This window comes from Anser cygnoides, chromosome 1 (assembly GCF_040182565.1).
Source record: "Anser cygnoides isolate HZ-2024a breed goose chromosome 1, Taihu_goose_T2T_genome, whole genome shotgun sequence".
Lineage (NCBI taxonomy): Eukaryota > Metazoa > Chordata > Aves > Anseriformes > Anatidae > Anser > Anser cygnoides.
Window position 1 is genome coordinate 212540523 of NC_089873.1, and position 21051 is coordinate 212561573.

The 21051-nt window shown below is 72.2% G+C and overlaps 5 protein-coding genes across 9 annotated transcripts; 3 read left to right on the forward strand and 2 right to left on the reverse strand.

Moving 5' to 3' along the window:
* The first annotated feature begins 113 nt into the window (after positions 1–113).
* Positions 114–3848, forward strand: CNGA4 (cyclic nucleotide gated channel subunit alpha 4). The gene is made up of 5 exons (XM_066990150.1): positions 114–373; positions 596–706; positions 806–912; positions 1496–2491; positions 2560–3848. The coding sequence occupies exons 1-5, from the start codon at positions 300–302 to the stop codon at positions 3549–3551; spliced, it is 2280 nt and encodes a 759-aa protein (XP_066846251.1). The 5' UTR covers positions 114–299; the 3' UTR covers positions 3552–3848.
* A 141-nt stretch (positions 3849–3989) lies between these two features.
* CCKBR (cholecystokinin B receptor) lies at positions 3990–7797 on the forward strand. Of its 2 annotated transcripts, XM_066990152.1 has the most exons (6): positions 3990–4575; positions 5094–5229; positions 5913–6164; positions 6234–6498; positions 6602–6729; positions 6957–7797. In XM_066990152.1, the coding sequence occupies exons 1-6, from the start codon at positions 4318–4320 to the stop codon at positions 7469–7471; spliced, it is 1554 nt and encodes a 517-aa protein (XP_066846253.1). In that variant the 5' UTR covers positions 3990–4317; the 3' UTR covers positions 7472–7797. The 2 variants fall into 2 exon arrangements, with proteins under 2 accessions (XP_066846253.1, XP_066846254.1); XM_066990153.1 differs by lacking the exon at positions 3990–4575 and having other exon boundaries at positions 4948–5229.
* A 1383-nt stretch (positions 7798–9180) lies between these two features.
* Positions 9181–12644, forward strand: SMPD1 (sphingomyelin phosphodiesterase 1). Its single transcript, XM_066990151.1, has 6 exons — positions 9181–9393; positions 10151–10914; positions 11240–11411; positions 11501–11577; positions 11826–11971; positions 12064–12644. The coding sequence occupies exons 1-6, from the start codon at positions 9208–9210 to the stop codon at positions 12471–12473; spliced, it is 1755 nt and encodes a 584-aa protein (XP_066846252.1). The 5' UTR covers positions 9181–9207; the 3' UTR covers positions 12474–12644.
* Positions 12586–19575, reverse strand: APBB1 (amyloid beta precursor protein binding family B member 1). 4 transcript variants are annotated; one of them, XM_066990147.1, is made up of 15 exons: positions 19479–19537; positions 19057–19131; positions 18297–18929; positions 16148–16326; positions 16021–16077; positions 15867–15952; positions 15712–15748; positions 15346–15483; positions 15087–15214; positions 14410–14524; positions 14194–14278; positions 13865–13948; positions 13641–13756; positions 13382–13558; positions 12586–12726 (listed from the first exon to the last, which is right to left on the reverse strand). In XM_066990147.1, exons 3-15 carry the CDS (start codon positions 18919–18921, stop codon positions 12679–12681), a joined length of 1875 nt encoding a protein of 624 aa, XP_066846248.1. In that variant the 5' UTR covers positions 18922–18929; positions 19057–19131; positions 19479–19537; the 3' UTR covers positions 12586–12678. The 4 variants fall into 4 exon arrangements, with proteins under 4 accessions (XP_066846248.1, XP_066846249.1, XP_066846247.1 ...); XM_066990148.1 differs by lacking the exon at positions 12586–12726 and adding an exon at positions 12728–13315 and having other exon boundaries at positions 19057–19115; positions 19479–19575; XM_066990146.1 differs by lacking the exon at positions 12586–12726 and adding an exon at positions 12728–13315 and having other exon boundaries at positions 19479–19534.
* Positions 16924–18290, reverse strand: LOC136789731 (keratin-associated protein 12-2-like; the record flags this gene model as incomplete). The annotated part of the gene is given in 3 exon segments (XM_066990552.1): positions 16924–16927; positions 17726–17771; positions 17774–18290. Coding segments are annotated over 3 exon segments (567 nt in total), but the record flags the coding sequence as incomplete, so codon positions are not given.
* Positions 19576–21051: the final 1476 nt, after the last annotated feature.

Below are 21051 nucleotides of genomic sequence, written 5' to 3' on the forward strand. Positions count from 1 at the left end.
CCCGCCCGGGGCACGGCGCCCCCAGCTGCGCCCCCCGCACCGGCTGTGCCCGCACCGGGCACCGGCCGCCACCCCCCGCCCCCGCGGCGCCCCCCGTCCCGCTGCCAGCCCCGCACCGCCCCGAGCCCGGCGGCAGCGCCGGCGGCACGCCGCCCCCCGCGGCCCCGGGGACGCGCACGGCAGCGCTCGCGTCCCGGTGCGCGCGTGAGCAGCCCCCAGGGACCCCGGTTGCTAGGACCCGCCCGGCACCGCCGCAGCCGCGCCCCGGCCCCGCAGCAGCACCGTGATCGGGGTGCGGGATGCGCAGCCTCAGCGCGGTGCTGTCCCGCCGCTGGGACCGGGCCCCGGCACCCCGCACCGGCCGCACGCAGGGGTGAGCGAGGCCTGGCTGCCCCGCCGGGGGGACCGGGCACGGGGCGCGAGGGGGATCCCCCGCCAGCGCCGCTGCCCCGTGGTGGGGTGCGGCTGAGCTGGGGGCGTGGGGCACGGCGGGGCTCGGCGGGGCACCGTGGGGCACGGCGGGGCACGGTGGGGCGGCAGGGCCCATCCCAGGAGGGGTCCGTGCACCGCGACCCCCCCCGTGCCTCCCCAGCAGCGCTGCCGCTCCCCGGAGCTGGATCCTCGACCCGTCTGGGGACTGGTACTACTGGTGGCTCAGCGCCATGGTCCTGCCCATCATGTACAACTGGATCGTCATCATCTGCAGGTGCCGGGGTGCGGGGCGGGCGCCGCGCTGCAGCCAGGGGGGTGCCCCAGGGGCTGGGGCCAGCTCTGGGCAGCCCGGTGACGGTGCCGGCGCTGCCAGGTCCTGCTTCGCCGACCTCCAGGAGCAGCACGTGGTGCTGTGGCTGAGCCTGGACTGCCTGAGCGACGCGCTCTACCTGCTGGACATCGCCGTGCACCTCCACACCGGTCAGTGCCCCAGCCCGCCCACACGCCCAGCCGCACGCTCACCCACTTGCACAAACACAACGTGTGTGTGCACGGGCACATGCACACACAACTACACGCAGTCACGCATGTGTGCGCACATGTGCATGCCCATGTGCGCGTGCACAGATACACGTACTTGAATGTGAAGACACGCATGCACAAACCTGTGTGACGTGCATGTGGCACATGCACACACACACACGTGGCACACACACACATGTGTCTGGCACACACAGACCTGGGAGCACAGCGGTCACCGGGCAGGGGGCAGGGGTGGGGCCGGGCTGACATTTTGGGGTGGGCGCCCATCTGCCGAGCCCCTCAGCAGTACAGCGATGCGGGCAGCACAGGGCCCCGTGGTGACATGTGTGATGCCCTTCACCTCTACCAGCACAGGACCACCCCACGGCCTCTCACCCCCCGTTCGGGTGCCCCCATCCCACAGGGAGCCCCCATACCCACGAGTCCCCTGTCCCCAGCCCCGCCACATCCCTCCTGGACCCAGGGCCCTCCACCCCCCAGGGGCTCCCCACGGGGCCGAGTGCTGACTCACTGCCCCCAGGCTTCCTGGAGGAGGGCATCCTGGTGCAGGACCGGGCGCAGATCCGGCGGCGCTACCTGCGCTCTGCCTGCTTCCCCTGGGACGTGGCCTCGGTGCTGCCCACCGACCTGCTCTACCTGCACCTGGGGCCGGCCGTGCCGGCCGTGCGAGCCAACCGCTGCCTGCGGGCCCCGCGGCTCTTCGAAGCCTTTGACCGCCGGGAGACTCGCACTGCCCACCCCTACGCCTTCCGCATCGCCAAGCTGATGCTCTACGTCTTCGTCACCATCCACTGGAACGGCTGCCTCTACTTTGCCCTCTCCACCCACCTGGGGCTGGGTGCCGACGACTGGGTCTACCCCAACGCCAGCCGCCCCGGCTTCGCCCGCCCGCTGAGGCAGTACCTGCATAGCTTCTACATCTCCACCCTCATCCTCACCACCGTGGGCGACACGCCGGAGCCCCAGCGCGAGGAGGAGTTCCTCTTCATGACCGCCGGCTTCCTGCTGGCCGTGCTGGGCTTCGCCACCATCATGGGCAGCATGAGCTCCGTCATCGCCAACATGAACGCAGCCGATGCCGCCTTCTACCCCGACCACGGCCCGGTGCAGCAGTACCTGCAGGCACATGGTGTTGGGGAGCGACTGGCGCGGCGGGTGGCCGGCTGGCACCAGCACCTGCGGGCGCACAGGAAGCTGGTGGGGGAGCGGGCCGTGCTCCGGCACCTGCCCAGCCGGCTGCGGGCTGAGGTGGCCGCCAGCGTGCACCTGCCAGCCCTGCGCAAGGTGTCCCTCTTCCAGAGCTGCGAGCGCGGTGTGCTGGAGGCGCTGGTGCTCAAGCTGCGGCCCCAGGTCTTCAGCCCCGGCGAGTTCGTCTGCCGCACCGGCGACGTGGGGCATGAGATGTATTTCATCCGCGAGGGGCGTCTGGCCGTGGTGGCGGCCGATGGCGTCACACGGCTCGCCATCCTGGGCGAGGGGCTCTACTTCGGGGAGATCAGCCTCATCAACATCCGAGGTGAGCCTCTGCCACACCCCTGCAAGCACACCCCCAGCCCAGGCCTCACCGCAGCCCTGCATCCCCAGGGAACAGGTCGGGGAACCGTCGCACCGCCAACATCCAGAGCATCGGCTACTCGGACCTATTCTGCCTCTCCAAGGAGGACCTGACAGAGGTGCTGGCCGAGTTCCCCAGCGCCCGCACCCTGATGGAGGCCAAGGGCCGCGAGATCCTGCTGCGCATGGAGAAGCTGGATGTGCATGCTGAGGCGGCGGCGGCGGCAGCGGCGGAGGAGGCTGAGCACCGAGTGCAGGCGCTGGAGGTGGCCCTGGAGGAGCTGCAGACACGGGTGGCCCGGCTGCTGGCCCAGCTGGAGTCCAGCGCCTTCAAGCTGGCACTGCGCATCGGGCGCCTTGAGAGCAGGGCCCAGCAGCGGCGCCTGGCCAGGGGACGGGCTCCAGCCAGGGACCAGGCGCCTGCCAGGCTGCAGGGACCTGATGGGGGACACGGTCCTGATGGGGGACAGTGTCCTGATGGGGGACAGGATCCCACTGGGGCACAGGGTCCCACTGGTGTGCAGGGTCCTATGGGGGCGCAAGGTCCCACAAGGGCGCAGGGTCCCAATGGTGTGTGGGGTCCCACTGGTGTACAGGGTCCCATGAGGGCGCAGGGTCCCACCAGGGTGCAGGGTCCCAATAGTGTACGGGGTCCCACTGGTGTACGGGGTCCCACCAGGGTGCAGGTTTCCATGGGGATGTGGGGTCCCACTGGTGTACAGGGTCCCATGGGGGCACAGGGTCCCACCAGGGTGCAGAATCCCACCGGTGTACAGGGCCCCACTGGTGTACGGGGTCCCACTGGTGTACAGGGGCGCATGGGGGTGCAGGGCCCCACTGGTGTACGGGGTCCCACTGGTGTACAGGGGCGCATGGGGGTGCAGGGCCCCACTGGTGTACGGGGTCCCACTGGTGTACAGGGGCACACGGGGGTGCAGGGCCCCACTGGTGTACAGGGACCCACCAGGGGCCAGGGTCCCACGGGGGTGCGGGGCACAAGACGCAGAGGCCCCCGGCACTGAAGGTCGAGGGACCTGTCCGGCTGTCAGGTGTGCGACAGCGGTGACGCCGGGTGCTTTGTGACAGCCATCGCTGGGTAACGATGACAACAGTCGCTAGGTAACAAGGACAACAACCGCTAGGTGATGGTGACAATAGTTGCTACGTAACAATGACAACAGTTGCTAGGTAACGAGGATGGTTGTTCATGACCGAACGGGAGCTGCGGGGACGGGGCAGCGGGGGCAGGCACCGGGCTGTGCCCTGGCGGGGCCGGGGGGCTCCCAGCACAGCGGCCGCAGGAATCAGAGCAGGACAGAGACGGGGCCAGGGCCACCTGGGTGGGGAGAGGACGGGAGTGGGAAGGGACAGGAAGGGACAGGAACGGGGATGGGGTGGGAAGGGGCAGCAGGGGATCGGGCTGGAGGGGACAGGGATGGGGACAGGAAGGGGGGTGGGACAGGGATGGGGAATAAGGATGGGTTCAGAGATGGGGATGGGGATGGGAAAGGGAGGGGACAGGGTCTGGACAGGGATGGGGACAGGGAAGGGAGAGGATGGGTGAGCAGGTCAGGAGGCAGCAGGGATGGGGATGGGACAGGGCCAAGGTTCAGAACAGGGGCAGGGATGGGATGGGGAAGGGGACAGGGAAGGGAGGAGACGAGAGAGGGTCAGGGACGGGTTCGGAACAGGGACAGGGATGGGGATAGGGCGGGGAGAAGGACGGTCAGAAAAGGGACACGGAGGGGGGTGAGATGAGGACGGAACGGGAGTGTGGGTGGGAAGGGGATGGGGTCGGAACAGGGATGGGGTTGGGGACGGGAGCGGACAAGGGGGCCGGGATCTCCGAGGCCCCGGCTGCGGCGGCAACGGGAGCGGCCCCGCGCCCCCGGGCGGACCCCGGCCCGGCCCCGGCTGGGAGCGGCGCAGCTGCGGCAAACAGCCCCGGGCAGCCTGGGCAAACAGCGGGCGGCACCCGCCGGCAGCCGCTGCCCGGGCACCCGGGAATGCTGCGGGGAGAGGCCGGAACGGCCCCGGCAGGGCGCGGTGCGAGCCCCGAGCCCCCCGAGCCCTTCGAGCCCCCCAAGCCCCTTGAGCCCCCCAAGCCCTTCGAGCCCCCCAAGCCCCTTGAGCCCCCCAAGCCCTTCGAGCCCCCCAAGCCCTTCGAGCCCCCGAGGTCCCCGAGCCCCGGCCCCACGTGGGGTCCCTCGAACCCGGCTCCCGCTGCCGGCCGGCGGCCCCCGCTGCTCCGCAGCCCGCGGCCCCCCCGCGCCCCTCTGCCCCGCCACCGCCGCTCCCCCCGGCTCCCCCCGGGCTCCCCCCGCTCCCTGCCGCTGCCGCGCCCCCGGCCCGCCCCGCGCCCCCGCCCCCGCCCCGCGCCCCCGCCGCCGGGCGCCGCCCCCGCTCACTCTCCCGGCGGCTCCGGAGCGAGCGGGGCGGCGCGGAGCCTCCTCCCGGGGCCGCCGCCGGTGCCGCCGCCGGGGTGGGCGCGATGGGCGCGGGGCGGCTCTGACGGCGGCTCCGGCGGCGCCATGGACCCGCGGCGCCTCAACGAGTCCCTGCAGGAGCTGCTCTGCCGCCCCGGGAACGGCACCGGCACCGGCACGGACACCGGCACCGGCTCCGGCTCCGGCTCCGCCTGGAACAGCTCCGCCTGCGACCTCCTCCGCAGGGGCCTCCGCGGGCCCCCGGCGCCCAAAGGTGAGACCGGGGCGGGGTGGGACGGGACGGGACGCGGCAGCCGGTCCGTCCCGCCGTGCGCCCCGTCTCCTGCCCGGCGCAACCCGGCGCGCCCGCGGTTCCCCCGTGTGCCCCAGCCCCGCCGGCCCCCGTGCCCGGTGCCCAGCGCCCGGCAGCCCTGCAGCGCGGCTCGGGGCCGGGCTGTGCCCGCGCGGGGGCAGCGAAGGTGCCGGGCGGAGGCGGGAGCGGAGCCCCGGGGCGCGCAGCCCCCGCCCCGGTGCCTCGGTCCCGGTGCCCGTCGCTGGCCGCGCGGCCGGGGCTCGCTCAGCTCCCGGCGCGAAGCCGCCGCGGTCACGTCCGAGCGCGGCCGGGGAGCGGGGGGCTCGGGGCTGCCAGCGCCCGGCCCCGGGGAGCGTCAGCACCGCCGCGGCTCCGGCGCCTGCCCGCCCGCTGCCCTGGTGCTGGAGCCCAGCCTGGGTGGCGTCGTGCCCGCCGAGCCGCGCTGGGGAGGGAGAGCGCCCGGGCATCCTGGCACCGCGTCCGCTGCAGTGATGGCCGCGGGGACGTCCCGGCTCTGCCCACCAGACGCTTGCTAGGGCTGGTGAGAGCCCGGGCGCTTGGCTCCGTCCGCGGCCACGCCGCCCTCGCCATGCCCGGTGCGCCCGGACGCGCACTTGGCCGCCTGTGACCCTGCTGCCCCACAGACCTGGACCTGACAGTGCGCGTCCTGCTGTACGCGCTGATCTTTGTGCTGAGCATCTGCGGGAACGCCCTGGTCGTGGCCGTGCTGCTCCTGAACCGCCGCCTGCGCACCGTCACCAACTCCTTCCTGCTGTCCCTGGCGCTCAGTGACCTGATGCTGGCACTCTGCTGCATGCCCTTCACTCTCGTCCCCAACCTCATGGGCACCTTCATCTTCGGGGAGGCTGTCTGCAAGCTCATGGCCTACCTCATGGGTACGGTGGGTGGAGGGCCGGGGGGCTGTGCCGCACCGCGCTGTGGGCGCTGACCCTCGCTGCCCACAGGCGTCTCCGTGTCGGTCTCCACCTTCAGCCTGGTGGCCATCGCCATCGAGCGGTACAGCGCCATCTGCAACCCGCTGCAATCCCGCGTGTGGCAGACGCGCTCGCACGCCTGCCGGGTCATCGCCAGCACCTGGCTCTTCTCGGCGCTGCTCATGCTGCCCTACGCCATCTACAGCACCACGCGGGCCGTGCCCGCCCGCGGCGCCCGCCCAGCCCTCAGCCAGTGCACGCACGACTGGCCCAGCGAGCACGTCCGGCAGGCCTGGTGAGCTGGCCCCGGCCCTGGGCCGCACGCTCCTGCACCCAGCACAGCTGCTGTGTCAGGGCTGGGCAAGGGGCTGCCATGCAACAGGTGCTGTGCCTTCCAGGTACGTTCTGCTGCTTCTCATCCTCTTCTTCATCCCGGGAGTGGTGATGATCGTGGCTTACGGGCTCATCTCTCGTGAGCTCTATCGAGGGATCCGCTTTGAGTTGGACATCAAGGGGGAGGCTGCAGGTGAGGGGATGGGGAGCTGGGGACCTGCACAATCCTGCGGGGCACGGCTCCGCTCAGCACCTCCTGCCTGGGGCACGCAGCAGGGCCGAGAGCGAGCCCCGAGAGCTGCCTCGCCTCCTGACACCTGTCACAGCGGGGAGGCCGTGCTGCTCAGTGCCTGGCACTGTACGGGTCCGGGTGGCGCCATGGGGCTGGGGACATGACCATGTCCCGCTCCCCCCCCACAGCCCAGCGCAATGGCAGCGCGGAGCCGGCACCTGCCTGCGATGAGGGGGATGGCTGCTACCTGCAGCTCTCCCGGCCAGGCGGCGCGCTGGAGCTGCGTGCTCTGGGCACAGCAGGCGCACAGCAGGACCGGGCACGCATCAACAGTTCAGAGGCAAAGCTGGTGGCCAAGCGGCGTGTGATCCGCATGCTGGTGGTCATCGTGGCCATGTTCTTCCTCTGCTGGCTGCCCATCTTCACCGCCAACACCTGGCGTGCCTTTGCACCGCGGGCAGCCCAGCGCGCACTCTCGGGGACACCCATCTCCTTCATCCACCTCCTGTCCTACACCTCTGCCTGTGCCAACCCCCTCATCTACTGCTTCATGAACCGCCGCTTCCGCAAGGCCTTCCTGGGCACTTGCACCGGCTGCCACCGCGCCTGCCCGCGCCGCCCGCTCGATGAGGACGTGGCCAACGTCAACGCCTCGCTCTCCAAGTTCAGCTACACCACCGTCAGCAGCCTCGGGCCCCCCTGAGCCCGGCCCCGCGCCCCCCTGCCCCCGCCAAGTCCCCCTCGTGTCCTGACGCAGCCCCCTGTGCTTCGCGTCTCCTCTACCCCTCCAGCCTCAGTGGCACCCGCGAGCCTCCGTGCGCCCCCCCCCCTCCCACCTGCCCCGGGGCATCCCCCGTGCCTGCGGGCTCTGCGCTGCGGCCCCGGGCTGAGCAGGGTGGCGGCGGCCCCCGCGCTCCCCTCGCCCCGTCCGTGGGGCCGGAGGCGGGGGTGATGGGGGGAAACCCCCAGCCCGGGCCCTCCCCGCTCGCTCCCCGCGGGCTGCGGCCACAATAAAGCCTTTGCCTGGTGCCACCCGCCCCGCTTCTTCCCCCCCGCCCGGCGCCGGGCAGCGCGGAGCACGGAGCCGGGCAGGGCGCGGCAGCGCCGGGAGCCCCGGGCCCGGCCCTCGGTGGGTCCGCGCCCCGGGACGGCCCCGAGCGGGGGGAGCCCTGCGGGAGCAGGGAGGGGAGCGCCCGCAGGCTCCGTACCGGCACCGGCACCGGCACGGGGGGACGGTCCCGAGCGGCTCGGCGCGGCTCGGCGCGGCTGGGTCATTCCCAGAGCCCCGGGTCCTGCCGCCGTTCCTGCCCGGCCCCGGCTCCGTCCGCGGCTCACACCCCCGCGTAGGCGCGTGCACACACTCGTGTGCGTGCATGCACACGCAGCTGCTCGGGTTTGCACAGCCATGCATGCTCGGGCACACAGCCCTGCACACACGCCTGCACACCTGTGCACGCGCACACAGCTGCGCCTGGCACTTGCATGCACGCACACCTGTACCTGCACATGCACACACAGCTGTGCCCCCCCCAGACACAAGCGCAGCCCCTGGCACCCAGCAGCAGATCCCGTGGGCAGCAGCACAGGACCCATGGCGGGGGGGGGGGGGCTGAGATGTCCCCGTGGGCAGCGCGAGGGGGTCCCCACGGGCTTCAGGTGCTGTGCTCCCGTTCAGACAGCGCCCGCTGGGCTCCATCTCCCACAGCACCTGGTGGGACTCCACCTCCCGCAGCGCCTCTCCCAGGCTCCATCTCGCACCCTGTTCCAACAGGACTCCATCTCCCACAGCTCTCCCGTGGGACTACGTCTCCCTGAATGCTTTAATGGGCCTCCGCCTCCCATAGCCCCCCGGCAGGACTCCCATAGCTCCCCAGTTGGATTCCATCTCTGACCAGCGGGGCTCCATCTGCCACAGCCCCCCCCCGTTCCCTCCATGCCCCCACATCCCTCAGTTCCCCAGGGGGGCTCCACGTCCCGTACCCGCCCGTTCCTTCTGTGAGCCCACGTCCTGCAGTGCCCCAGCAGGGCTCCATCTCCTGTAGCCCCCCCATTCCCTCCATGACTCCATCTCCCATTCTGACCCGCAGGGCTCCACGTCCCGCAGCCCCCCCCGTTCCCTCCGTGACCCCACGTCCCGCGGCACCCCAGCGGGGCTCCACCTGGCCGTGACCTCCCGGGACTCCGTCTCCAGGACGCCCAGCAGGGCCCCCATCTCCCAGCAGGGCCTCCATCCCTCCCCCGCGCTGCCCTCCCGGCCTCCACCGAGCGCCGCGTCCCGGCGCGATCCGTCGCTGGCCGTGCCCCCGGGACTCCCCCTCCGGCCGTGCCCGCTACCCCGCGGGACTACATCTCCCATCGTGCCCCGCGCGGCGCCCCGCCCCCCGCGCTCCGGCCCCGCCCCCTCGCCTTGGCCCCGCCCCGCTCGGAGCCGTCCCGGCCATGGCGGTGGGCGCGGGCCGGGCCCCGCCGCTGGCCCTGGCGCTGGCCCTGGCGCTGCCGCTGTCGGCGGCGCTGTCACCGCCCGGCGCCGCGCTGCTGGAGGCGGCGGGGCCGCGCTGGGGCTGGCGCAACCTGACGTGCCCGGGCTGCCGGCTGCTCTTCGGGGCGCTCGACCTGGCGCTGCAGGTGCCGGCGGGCAGCGGGGCGGGGGGACGGGACCGGGAGGAGAGGGGAGGGGAGGGAGCGGGACTGGGGGGCACCGGGACGGGGGGAGGGACGGGGAAGGGGGGGGGGAGGGAAGGGGGGGCGGGGGGGGAAGGGGGGGGGGGGGGGGGGAGGGAAGGGGATGGTGAAGGGGGGGGGAGGAAAGGGGAAGGGGGGGGAGGCGGCGGGGGGGGTAGGAAGGGGAGGGCACCGGGACGGGGAGGGAGGGACAGGAGGGGAAGGGAGGGCACCGGGCGGGCGAGGGGAGGGCACCGGGACAGGACAGGACGGGGGAGCACCGGGACGGGAGGGCAGCAGGACTGGAGGGCACTGGGACAGGACGGGAGGGGAGGGCACTGGGACGGTAGGACACCGGGACGGGACAGGCCAGGACGGGAAGGCAGCGGCATGGGGACAGGGACAGGGCCGGGATGAGGCCGAGGCAGGGGCTGGACGGGAACGGGCAGAGCGGGGCCAGCGAGGTCGGGGCCGGGGCCGGGAGGGCACAGGGATGGGAGCAGCGAGGCCCGGGGCAGGGCTGGAGCCTCGTGACAGCCGCTGTTGGGACTGGGACGGGACGTGCCTTGTGGTGGGTCACGGGACGGGACGGGGACAGCTGGGGCCAGGGACGGGCGCTGGGGCCAGGACGGGGAAGGGGAACCCGGCCGAGGCCGCCCGCTTCCCCCGGGGCCGGGTGCCGGCAGAGCGAGGACCAGCGCGTCCCCATTGCCCGCCGCAGCTGGAGCCCAACGTGGCGCGCGTGGGGCGCGTGGCGGCGGGCCTGTGCCAGGAGCTGCGGCTGGCGCGCCCCGAGATCTGCCGGCAGGCCGTGCAGCTCTTCCAGCGCGACGTGGTGGCCGCCTGGGCCCGCTCCGTGCTGCGGCCCAGCGAGGCCTGCGGGCTGCTGCTGGGCCCGCGCTGCGGCCACTGGGACATCTTCGGCGCCTGGAACGTCTCCCTGCCCGCCGCCCCCAAGCCGCCGGTGCGGCCCCCGGCGCCCCCGCCGCCCGGCGCGCCCAGTGCCCGCATCCTCTTCCTCACCGACCTGCACTGGGACCGGCTCTACACCCCGGGCAGCGAGCCTGCCTGCCCCGACCCGCTCTGCTGCCGCGGCGCCGCCCGCCCTGGCCCTGGCGGCGCTGGCTTCTGGGGCGAGTACAGCAAGTGCGACCTGCCGCTGCACACCATCGCGGCGCTGCTGGCCCAGCTGCACCACGCTGGCCCCTTCGCCGCCGCGTACTGGACGGGAGACATCCCGGCACACAACGTCTGGCAGCAGCACCGCGAGGACCAGCTGCTGGCCCTGCGCACCGTCACCGCGCTGTTGCGCCAGCACCTGGGCGCCCTGCCCGTCTACCCGGCCGTGGGCAACCACGAGGCCACCCCCGTCAATGCCTTTCCCCCACCCTACGTGCGCGGCAACCAGTCCTCGGCGTGGCTGTACGACGCGATGGCTGAGGCCTGGCAGGACTGGCTGCCCCCACCGGCGCTGCAGACCCTCCGGTGGGGCGGCCGCGCAGGGAGCAAGGGGCTGGGGGGGGTCCAGGCTGTGAGGACCGGGGTGGCTCTGGGCTGGCTGGGGGGCACAGGGGCAAGGAGCTTGCAGGGCACGGGGGAACTCCTGGTGGGAGGGTGCTTGGACAGGTGGGGGGGGGGCTGCAGACCAGGGGCACACAGGGGCCGGGGGCGGGGGCACTGCTGCTTGGGGCAGATGTGAGGGGAGGAAGGGGGGGTCTGAGGTACTGCAGGCTGGGGGGGGACGTGTGCCAGACACATGGGGATAGCGCAGCCCTGGGCAGTCAGCGCTGACACCCCCCCTTCCCTGCAGAGCCGCTGGCTTCTACACGGTGCAGGTATGGCCTGGGCTGCGCCTCGTCTCGCTCAACATGAACTTCTGCTCCCAGGCCAACTTCTGGCTGCTCATCAACTCCACTGACCCTGCGGGGCAGCTGCAGTGGCTCGTGGGCGTTCTGGAGGCCGCCGAGCAGCAGGGCGAGAAGGTGGGCATCAGCAGGGTGGGGGGGTCCCAGGGCCCCGCAACCCCTGTGCATCCCGCACCAGCCCCCCCTCTCCTGGCTGCTGCCCCTAGGTGCACATCATAGGGCACATCCCTCCAGCCCACTGCCTGCGGAGCTGGAGCTGGAACTACTACCGCATCGTCAACAGGTCAGCCCGCGGGGGGCCGGGTCTGTGCCGGGGCCCTGCTGCGCCTGATGCCATCCAAGGGCAGGAGGCCAAGGGCGAGGGCTGGGTGGGAGCTGGCGCCAGCGGGTGCCGTGGGCGCAGCAGCAGCCAGGCTGGTGCAACGAGTCGCGGGAGCAGCGGTGCGGGGTGGGGCCAGCCCCGGGCAGCGCCGCGGGGCAGGGGACAGGGCCTGGCGCTGGCTGCTCTCACCCCTGCTGCCCCACGCGCAGGTTTGAAGGCACCATCGCAGCACAGTTCTTCGGGCACACACACGTGGATGAGTTTGAGATGTTCTATGATGAGGAGACCCTGACACGCCCGGTCTCTGTGGCCTTTGTGGCACCCAGCGTCACCACCTACATCAACCTCAACCCCGGTGAGCCCTCCGTCCCCTCCCCTCCCCTCCCCTCCCCTCCTCCCGCTCTGGCTGTGGCGCGGCCCTGCAGAACCCCCTACTGCTGCCCCCAGGCTACCGCGTGTACGAGGTGGACGGCGCCTACAACGGCAGCTCCCACGCCGTGCTGGACCACGAGACGTTCATCCTCAACCTCACCGAGGCCAACATGCCTGGGGCAGAGCCGCACTGGCAGCGCCTCTACCACGCCCGTGAGGCCTACGGGATGGCCACCGCCTTCCCCGCCGACTGGGACCTGCTCATCCGCCGCTTCCAGGATGACGAGCACCTCTTCCAGCGCTTCTGGTACCACTTCCACAAGGGTCACCCGCCCCGCGAGCCCTGCCTGGAGGCCTGCAAGGCAGCCCTGCTCTGCGCGCTGCGCACCGGCCGCTCGGCCGACCCCAGCCTCTGCCGGGTGCTGCGCCCAGCCCGGCCTTTCCGGCAGATCCTGCAGCTCTGGCGGCAGCGGCAGCTCTGCTGAGCCCGGGGCTGGCAGCGGCACCAGGGGACACGTGGGGATGGGGACAGATACTCACCCATTCTGTGGGGTGGGAAGGGGCCCCATCCTGGCTGCACGGGGCCACCACTTAGCCCTGCGCTCCCACTGGTGGCAGCCCCCAGCCGGCTGCATAATAAAGGTTGGTGATGGAGAGAGCCGACTGCTGGCCCCGGGGGGGGAACCTCCTTCAGCGGTGTGGAGCTGGGGGATGCTGCAGGGAAGGGGCTGGGCCGGGCTGGTGGAATGGGTTTATTAATTATTTAGTACAACACAGATCTTTGTTACAGCAGGAGGGGCGGCTCCGGAGCTGGGCAGCCCCGGCAGGGCCCCCGCACTGCAGGTTAGACCGCATGCATCGGGCAGGCAGCCTGCGCCCTGGCTGGGCAGCACCCGTCCCAGGAGGCGGCGAGGCCGCCCTGTGCACGGGACAGGGCCCCGGGCCCGGCCCTGCCACCCTGCGGGCACGCACGAGCACAGGGACCCACACGTGGGACGCAGCTGCCACCCGCCCGGGGACACTCACACACACACACGTGCCCCGGCGCAGGCATGTGCCCCACGGCGCCCGGTGCAGCTGCCCCGTCCCAGTCCCGTCCTGGTTGCAGCAGGCAGGAGCATGGGGCGGGCAGGGGTCTGGTCACTCCCCTCTGCTCTGATCACGGCGTCTGTGCCCCCAGGCGCTTGGGCTTCAGGCTGCCCAGCAGGGTCTGCACGCCCTTGCGGACGGTGGAGCCCACCCGGCGGGCCACTGAGTCAGCAGGCGGCGCGGGCAGGCAGGAGCTGGAGGCCTGGGGCCGGGCGTCCAAGCACTTCTGATAGCGCAGCTGGGGACAGGGGGTGAGCAGGGCCGCGGGGGCGCAGCGGGGGGGTGCGGGGCCAGGGACACTCACCATGCAGGCAGCCTGCAGCGCCTCGCTCAGCCCTGCCGCGTTGGGCTCACACCAGACCATGTGGCAGCGGAAGGCGCCGGGGGCGCTGGCCATGATGAAGGCGAAGGAGCGGACGTCCCGGCCCACGCCCATGAAGGAGAGGAACCGCACGCGGCACTCGCACAGCACTGCCTCCGTCTGCAGGCACAGCACCGGGCTCACCACCAGGATGGGGATGGGGACGGGGACGGGGACAGGGACGGGGATGGGGCTGCCGCACCTGCTCATGGGTGATGGTGAGCGTGGCAGGTGCCACGTTGACCACGATGGGGGTCCAATGCTCTTTGCTGCTGGTGGCCAGTGCCGCCTCCAGCGCCGCGTTGATGACATCCATGCCTGGGACAGGCAGGTGGGGGCTCGGGGCGGGCAGGGGGGAAGAGGGCCCCGTTCCCAGTGTGGGGCACACCCCAACACCAGCCTCCCTCCACGGCCCCCCAGGCTCACCCACGGGCTTTGTGACAGGTACGCAGCCCAGGTAGCAGACCGGGAACTTCTGCACCACCTCGCTCTTGGGCACCGGGAACTCCACTGCGGGCACGGGGCAGAGTCACCGCGCGCGCCCCGAGCAGCCCCCCTGCACCAGCTGCACCCAACAGCCCCACGGCCAGCCCGCGCACAGCCTGCTGCCCCCCTGCCTGCCCTGTGTGCCCACCCGCACGGCCCCTGCAGCCCCACGGCACTGCCCATGTGCAGCCCCCAGCCCCCACTGCATGCACGGGCAGGACACGGTCAGTCCCCGGGTGCCTGCGCCCCTCCCCGGGTCCCAGCCATACCCTGGAAGGGGATCTCCACCATCCTGGAGGAGTCCATGGAGAGGCCATTAGCCAGCGCCCGGGCGCTTCGCCGCTCCACCATGATCTGAGGAGAGCAGGGGGGCCACGGACCCCCCCCCACAGCCTGTCACAATGCAGCCCCCCAACCTCTGCCCGGCACAGGCAGCCTGGGGACAGAGGGGTGGGGGGGAGCACCCGGGGCAGCCCTGGGCTCACCTGGGAGCAGACCTCATGCAGGCTGGTGGCGATGTCCTTGGCGGGGCTCTCGCAGCGGAAGACGTGGCACTTGAGCATCTGCGTCAGCTGGTCGCGGGCCACGTAGGCGAAGTCCCTGCAAGGAGGGGCTGCGCTCAGGGACCCCTCACAGGCCACCAGGGCCCCTGCCCCCCACCCACAAGGAGTGGGCCACCGCCACCAAGGCCCCCCCAGCACAGTGTGGGCAGGGGCTGGGGGCACGCGGCGCTGCCGTACCTCTCCCTGGGTGCCCAGCCAGAGCAGCAGGAGAGAGCCAGAGAACAGAGTCAGGGGGGCTGGGCGCACGCACACACCCCCAGCATGGGGCCCAGCACACCAGCACGGGGCAACACCCAGCCCACGGGACCCCCACCTGCCCCAGGACCCCACAACCTCAGAGTACGGAGACCCCCCACACACCCTGAATGCGAACAGATGCACCCAGCACCCCGCACGTGCAGGACGCCCCCGCACCCCCCCCAGTTCAGGGACCCACCCCACGCCCCAACTCTGGAGCAATGCCTGCACCCGGCATGCCAAGACACCCGTGCGTGCGCACCCCCCCCCTCTGTACCGGCCCTGCGGATCCCATGGGGACCCCTGCTTGCCCCCTGAGTTCCCCAGGAGACCCTGAACAGCCCTTGGCCCCACGCCCCCACCTGCCACTGTCACGCCCCACGCCCCAGACACGGATGCTGGCCACAGGCTGTGCGTGCAGCAGGGTCTGGTCCTGCGGGTCCACCAGCTTCAGCGTCTGGCTCTGCAGGAGCAGCAGCATGGCCCGGCCCTGGGGGGGGCTGTGTCAGGCCAGGGGCAGCCTGGGGTGAGGGGTGCAGGGACAGAGCACGGCATGCAGGGCATAGAGGGGATGTGCTGGAGGCCAGGGGTGATGCTGTGCTTGGGGAGGGAGGCACTCACCCCCCCCCAGGCACCCGGCGCTCCATGCTGGTGCAGGGACAGCTGGCGGATGCAGTTGTTGACGGCGACGCTGCTCCTCCCAGGCGCCAACTCCTCCTCGCTCATCTCCACCCAGCCCAGCGAGCGCACAGGGAAGCTCTGCGGGGCACGGCCCGGGTGGGCGCAGTCTGGCCCCCGCCGGCCCCATGCACCGGGGGGGCCAGGGGCAGCACCCCATCCAGCCGAGCCCCCCCCACAGTGGCAACAGCACGGCCACCACCCCAGGGCCCCCATGTCCCCGTGACACCGGAGCAGGAGGGGCCAGGGGAGCTGGGCAGGAGCCCACCACCAGCGCGGCCCCACTCAGCCCCCGCTGTCCCAGCCTACCTTGGAGCCCGGCTCGTCCTCCTCAGCCAGGGCCGCACTGCAAGAGCGGGGCTGTCACCGCCTGCCACCGGCTGCCACCAGCTGCTCCCTGCGCACGGGGAACCCTGCGCCCCAGCTTGGTCAACGCAGCCCCCACCAAGCCCCCGAATCCCCACCTGATGCCCGGCGAGGCCGGGTCTGGTGCCGGTGGCTCCGCGTCCTGCACTCCAGGCTCGCCATCTGCCTCCTCTGCCGTGGGGTCCTGGGAAGGACAGAGGGTGGCAGGGCCGGGCGCAGCAGGCGATGTCCCCGGCCCCAACAGCCCCTCACCTTCCAGAAATCGCCATTGCCGAAGCGTTCAGTCGGAGCGAAGCCCGTCCAGGCGAGCTGTGGGAAGAGCGGACGGCTCAGGACAAATGCCATAGGGCAGCCCCACAGCCTGTGTTCCCCGACTCACCGGCTGCTCCTCGCAGGGGGTGCTGCCCTGGGAGCCGCGGGCAAGCCCTGCCGGGGGCTCCCACTGCGTGGTGCCAGTGGGGATGTGCCAGTAGTAGGTGCCCGAGGTGTCCTGCACCCGCATCCATCCCGCAGGCAGGTCTGAGTCCGTCTCGAAGGAGTTCCGGGTCCAGAAGGAGTCTGGGGAGCAGGGGGGAACCGAGGCTGGGACCCCTGCAGCCCCACGCAGCCGGGCGGGGACCCCGGGGTGGTCGCCATGTGGGGGGTGTTGCCACATGGCGGGGGGGCACAGCCAGGCAGGGCAGAGGACCCCGCTGCCGTAAGAAAAGGAGTCCCAGCGGCCACCGGGACGGGGGGGCCAGGCCAGGCGGGACACCCAAACACCGGCCCAGGGGGCCGCGGGGATGCGGGAGCCCTCCCAGGCGAGCAGGCCCCAAGGCCCAGCCGCGCCCAGCAGGGCGATGGCCACGAGGCCCCCGCTGTGCTCAGCGGCCCCCCAGCACCCGCGGAACCCAGCCGCAGCCCACCCACGGCGCGGGACCAGCGGCACCGGGAGCCCCCCACCCAGACCCCTGCGCCTCAGGACCCCCGTCCCCAGCCCCCCGCAGCCATCCCGCCGCCGAGCGCGGACCCCGCGGCCCCTCCGCAGCGCCGCCCCGCCCAGCAGCCCCCACGGCAGCGCCCGTCCCCACGGCGGTGCCGGGCCCGCGGCGGTTCCTGCCCGCCCCTCCCGGGGGGCTCGGGGCAGCCCCCGGCGGCCGGGCCCTGCGGCAGCGCTCACCTGGGCCGCGCCGGACCCGGCGTTTCCCCGGCAACCGCTGACGGCATCGCCGGGGGCCGCCGCTGGGCCGCGCCAGTGGGGGGGCGGGGATGCGCAGATGGGGGGGGCTGGGACAGGGATGGGGGGGGGGGGGGCCAGGGACAGCGGGGGCCGCGCGGAGGGGGCCGGGGGCTACGTGGGGCAGCCGGGGCTCGGGGGCACGGCGGCAGGGGAGAGGCAGGTGGGGAAGGGAGCTGGGGCACCGTGGGGGACCCCCGCGGCCGGGGGGGCGATGGGGAGCGCATCGGGACGCGCAGCCAGGAGGGTGCTGGGTGACTGCGCTGGGACAGCACGCCGTGGGGCACAGCACGGATGGATGTGCGACCGGCACCGGCACGGGGGGGGCACAGCCCGGCGGGGGCCACCACGCAGAAGGGAGCGATGCAGCGCGCGTGCCATGGAGCCGCGGGCAGCGCTGGGGGCAGCAGTGGGTGCAAGGCTGGGGAGGGCAGACAAAGACGCGGGGCTGAGAGGAGCAGGCTGGGGCACAGCAGGATGGGGCATGGGCACAGCTGGATGGGGCATGGGGGGCACAGCAGGATGGGGCACAGCAGGATGGGGCACAGCAGGATGGGGCACAGCAGGATGGATGGGCACAGCAGGATGGGGCACAGCAGGATGGGCACAGCTGGATGGGGCACAGCTGGATGGGCACAGCTGGATGGGGCACAGCAGGATGGGGCACAGCAGGATGGGCACAGCAGGATGGGGGGCACAGCTGGATGGGCACAGCTGGATGGGGCACAGCAGGATGGGCACAGCAGGATGGATGGGGCACAGCTGGATGGGGCACAGCAGGCTGGGCACAGCAGGATGGGGCACAGCAGGATGGGCACAGCAGGATGGGGCACAGCTGGATGGGGCACAGCTGGATGGGGCACAGCTGGATGGGCACAGCAGGATGGGTGGGCACAGCTGGATGGGGCACAGCTGGATGGGGCACAGCTGGATGGGGCACAGCAGGATGGGTCACAGCAGGCTGGGGCACAGCAGGATGGGGCACAGCAGGATGGGGCACAGCAGGATGGACAGCAGGATGGGGCACAGCTGGATGGGGCACAGCAGGATGGGCACAGCAGGATGGGGCACAGCAGGATGGGCACAGCTGGATGGGGCACAGCAGGATGGGGCACAGCAGGATGGGCACAGCAGGATGGGCACAGCAGGATGGGGCACAGCTGGATGGGGCACAGCTGGATGGGGCACAGCAGGATGGGGCACAGCAGGATGGGGCACAGCTGGATGGGCACAGCTGGATGGGGCAGCGCGCTGGGCTGGGGGCTGCAGGGGCAGCCGCAGGGCAGGCGAGTGGGGGGCATGCGGGGCCCACCTGCGTCGTCGGGGGAGCTGCCGGCTGGGCTGCCCTGGCTGAGCGTGGCCCAGCTGGAGTCCTCGTCGCTGGCGGTGCCGCTGCGCGCCCCGAAGAGACGGCTGGCGCTGCGGCCCTGCTCACGCGGCGCCCGCTCCCCGCTGGGCTCTGACTCGGCCGTGGCGGGGTCGCTCTGCACCGGGGTGGAGTCCCCATCCCCATCCTCCGCGTCGTCCCCGTCATCATCCTCCTCCTCTTCCTCCTCCTCCTCGGGGGCACCCCGCAGGTCGATGAGCAGGGCCCCCCTGCCGGCAGCATTGCGGGCGTTGCGTGCGGCCACCTCCAGCTCCTCGGGGGGGGGGCCCAGCTCGTTGCGGTTCTGGTCCCGCTCGGCTGCCCGGCGCAGCTGGTTCTGGCCCTCCTTCACCCACTTGGCATTGGCGGGCTCCTCGCCGGCCTGGGGGGGCGGGCCCCCGCCGCCCCCCAGCTCCGTGCTCCCATGGAGGTGGCGGCCCTGGGGCGAGCCAGGGGGGGCCTTGGCCGGCAGCAGCTCCCCGTGCTCGGGGGGGCCCTGCAGCGCCAGGCTCAGCCCCAGGCAGCTGTTGTCGTTGGCCAGGTCGCTGCGCTTGCTCAGGGACCCCGACATCGCGGGGCCTGGGGACAGCAGAGACGCCGGCAGGACCAGCGTCACCACGGGGAGCGGCTGCCATGGGGCCAGCACCGCCCGTGGGGCCGGCATCGCCCGTGGGGCCCCCGCCACGGGGCCAGCCCCATCCCTCACCTGCGGTGGCGGAGGCTCCTACAGCCCCCGGGGCGCCAGCTCCGCCGTGTCCATGGGGCCTGCGGGCAGCGGGCACTGGGGACAGCGGGGGCGGCAGTGGCGGCGGGGGTGCCCCCCCTGCCCCCCTGCCCTTCCCCAGCCGCCCCCCCGGCCCCGGGCCGCCCTCAGCCCGCGGCGGCCCCGCAGCCGCGACCCTGCCCCACGCGCCGTGGGGCTCAGCCCCGCAGCGCCCCTGGGCCCGGTCCTGCCCGGCTCCCACGGCCGAGCCCGGCCCCCCGCAGCCGCCCCCGGCCCCCCGGGCCCCGTCCCCGTCCCAGTGCCCCCGCTGCGCCGGGCCCGGAGCCGCTCTCGCCCGACCCCCGGCCCCGGACCCCCCCTGCGCAGCCCCGGGGGGAGCGGCCCCGCTGCGGCCCCTCCGGTACCTGCGGCGGCTCCGCTGCCGGGGGGCGGGGGGGGTCGGCTTCCGCTTCCGAGGGCGGGGCGGAGCGGAGCGGGCACGGCGCGGTGCGGGGCGGTGCGGGGCGGTGCGGGGCGGCGCGAGATGCAGCAGCGCAAGGCGGCGTGGGATGCTGCGGGGCGGCACGGCACGGCACGGGATGGCACGGCACGGCACGACACGGCACGGCACGGCACGGCACGGCACGGCACGGCACGGCACGGGATGGAATGGCACGGGCTGACACGGGATGGCACGGGCTGACACGGGCTGACACGGCGCGGTGCGGCACGAGGGTGCTGGGGCAGCAGCGCACGGTGCAGCGTGGTACGGCACGGAGCAGGCTGGCTCGGCTCGGCCCGGCTCGGCACCGGGCAGCAGAGGGCAGCACGGAGCAACGCGGCGCGGCGGGGAGCGGTGCGGGGCGGCACGGGGCAGCGCCTGAGTGCACGGCGCGGCACGGCACGGCACGGCACGGCACGGCACGGCACGGCACGGCAGCAGGGGCCCCGCGGGGCCGCTCGCCCAGCCCCACGTCCCGGCGGCTGCCGGAGACCCCGCGGAGGAGCCCCCAGCCCCTCTCCGGGCAGCCTGTGCCAGGGCTCCGGCACCCGCCCGGCACAGCAGCGCTGCCTGGGGCCCAGAGGGCACCGCCTGGGGATGGGGATGGACCCCCCTGGGGCCAGGACGCTGCTCAGCTCCTGCTTAAAACCAGCTCCAGCTCGATGCACGAGTCCATGGGGCCCAATGGGATCCGTCCCAGGGTACTCAGAGAGCTGGCTGATGTCAGCACAAGACCCCTCACGATTATTTTTCAACAGTCTGGGGAATCTGGAGAGGTCCCAGTCGACTGGAAGCTGGGAAACATTGTCCCAGTTTTCAAGAAGGGCAAGAAAGAAGACCCTAGGAATTACAGGCCTGTGAGTCTCACTTCAGTGCCTGGTAAAAATCATGGAGAAAACGATTCTGGGAGTTACTGGAAAGCACAAAGTCATAGCCAACAGCAGGTTCATGAGGGGAAGGTCCTGTGTAAAGAACTTAATTTCCTTTTATGACAAAGGTACCCACCTAGTTGATCAAGGGAAACCAGCTGATGTAATCTTTCTGGATTTCAGCAAAGCGTTTGATATGGTTTCTCACAGTGTCCTTCAGGACTAAATGTCCAGCACACAGCTTAACAGGTACATAATGCAACGGGTGAACAACTGGCTGGTGGGTCAGGCTCAAAGGGTGCTAGTAAATGGGGTTACATCAGGCTGACGGCCAGTCACTAGTGGGGTTCCCCAGGGCTCCATTCTGGGGCCAGTTCTCTTGAAATGCCTTTGATGTAGGACTTGAAGGTGTTTTGAGTAGGCTTGCAGACGACACTATGAGGAGCTAGACAGCACTACGGAGGAGCTGTTGACTCTGATGAGGGTAGAGAGGCCTTGCAGAGAGATCTGGACAAATTAGAGTTGGGCCATCACAAAACGCATGAAGTTTAACAAGAGCAAGTGCCGTGTCCTACAGCTGGGACAGGGCAACCCTGGCTATATGTACAGACTGGGGGACGAGACGCT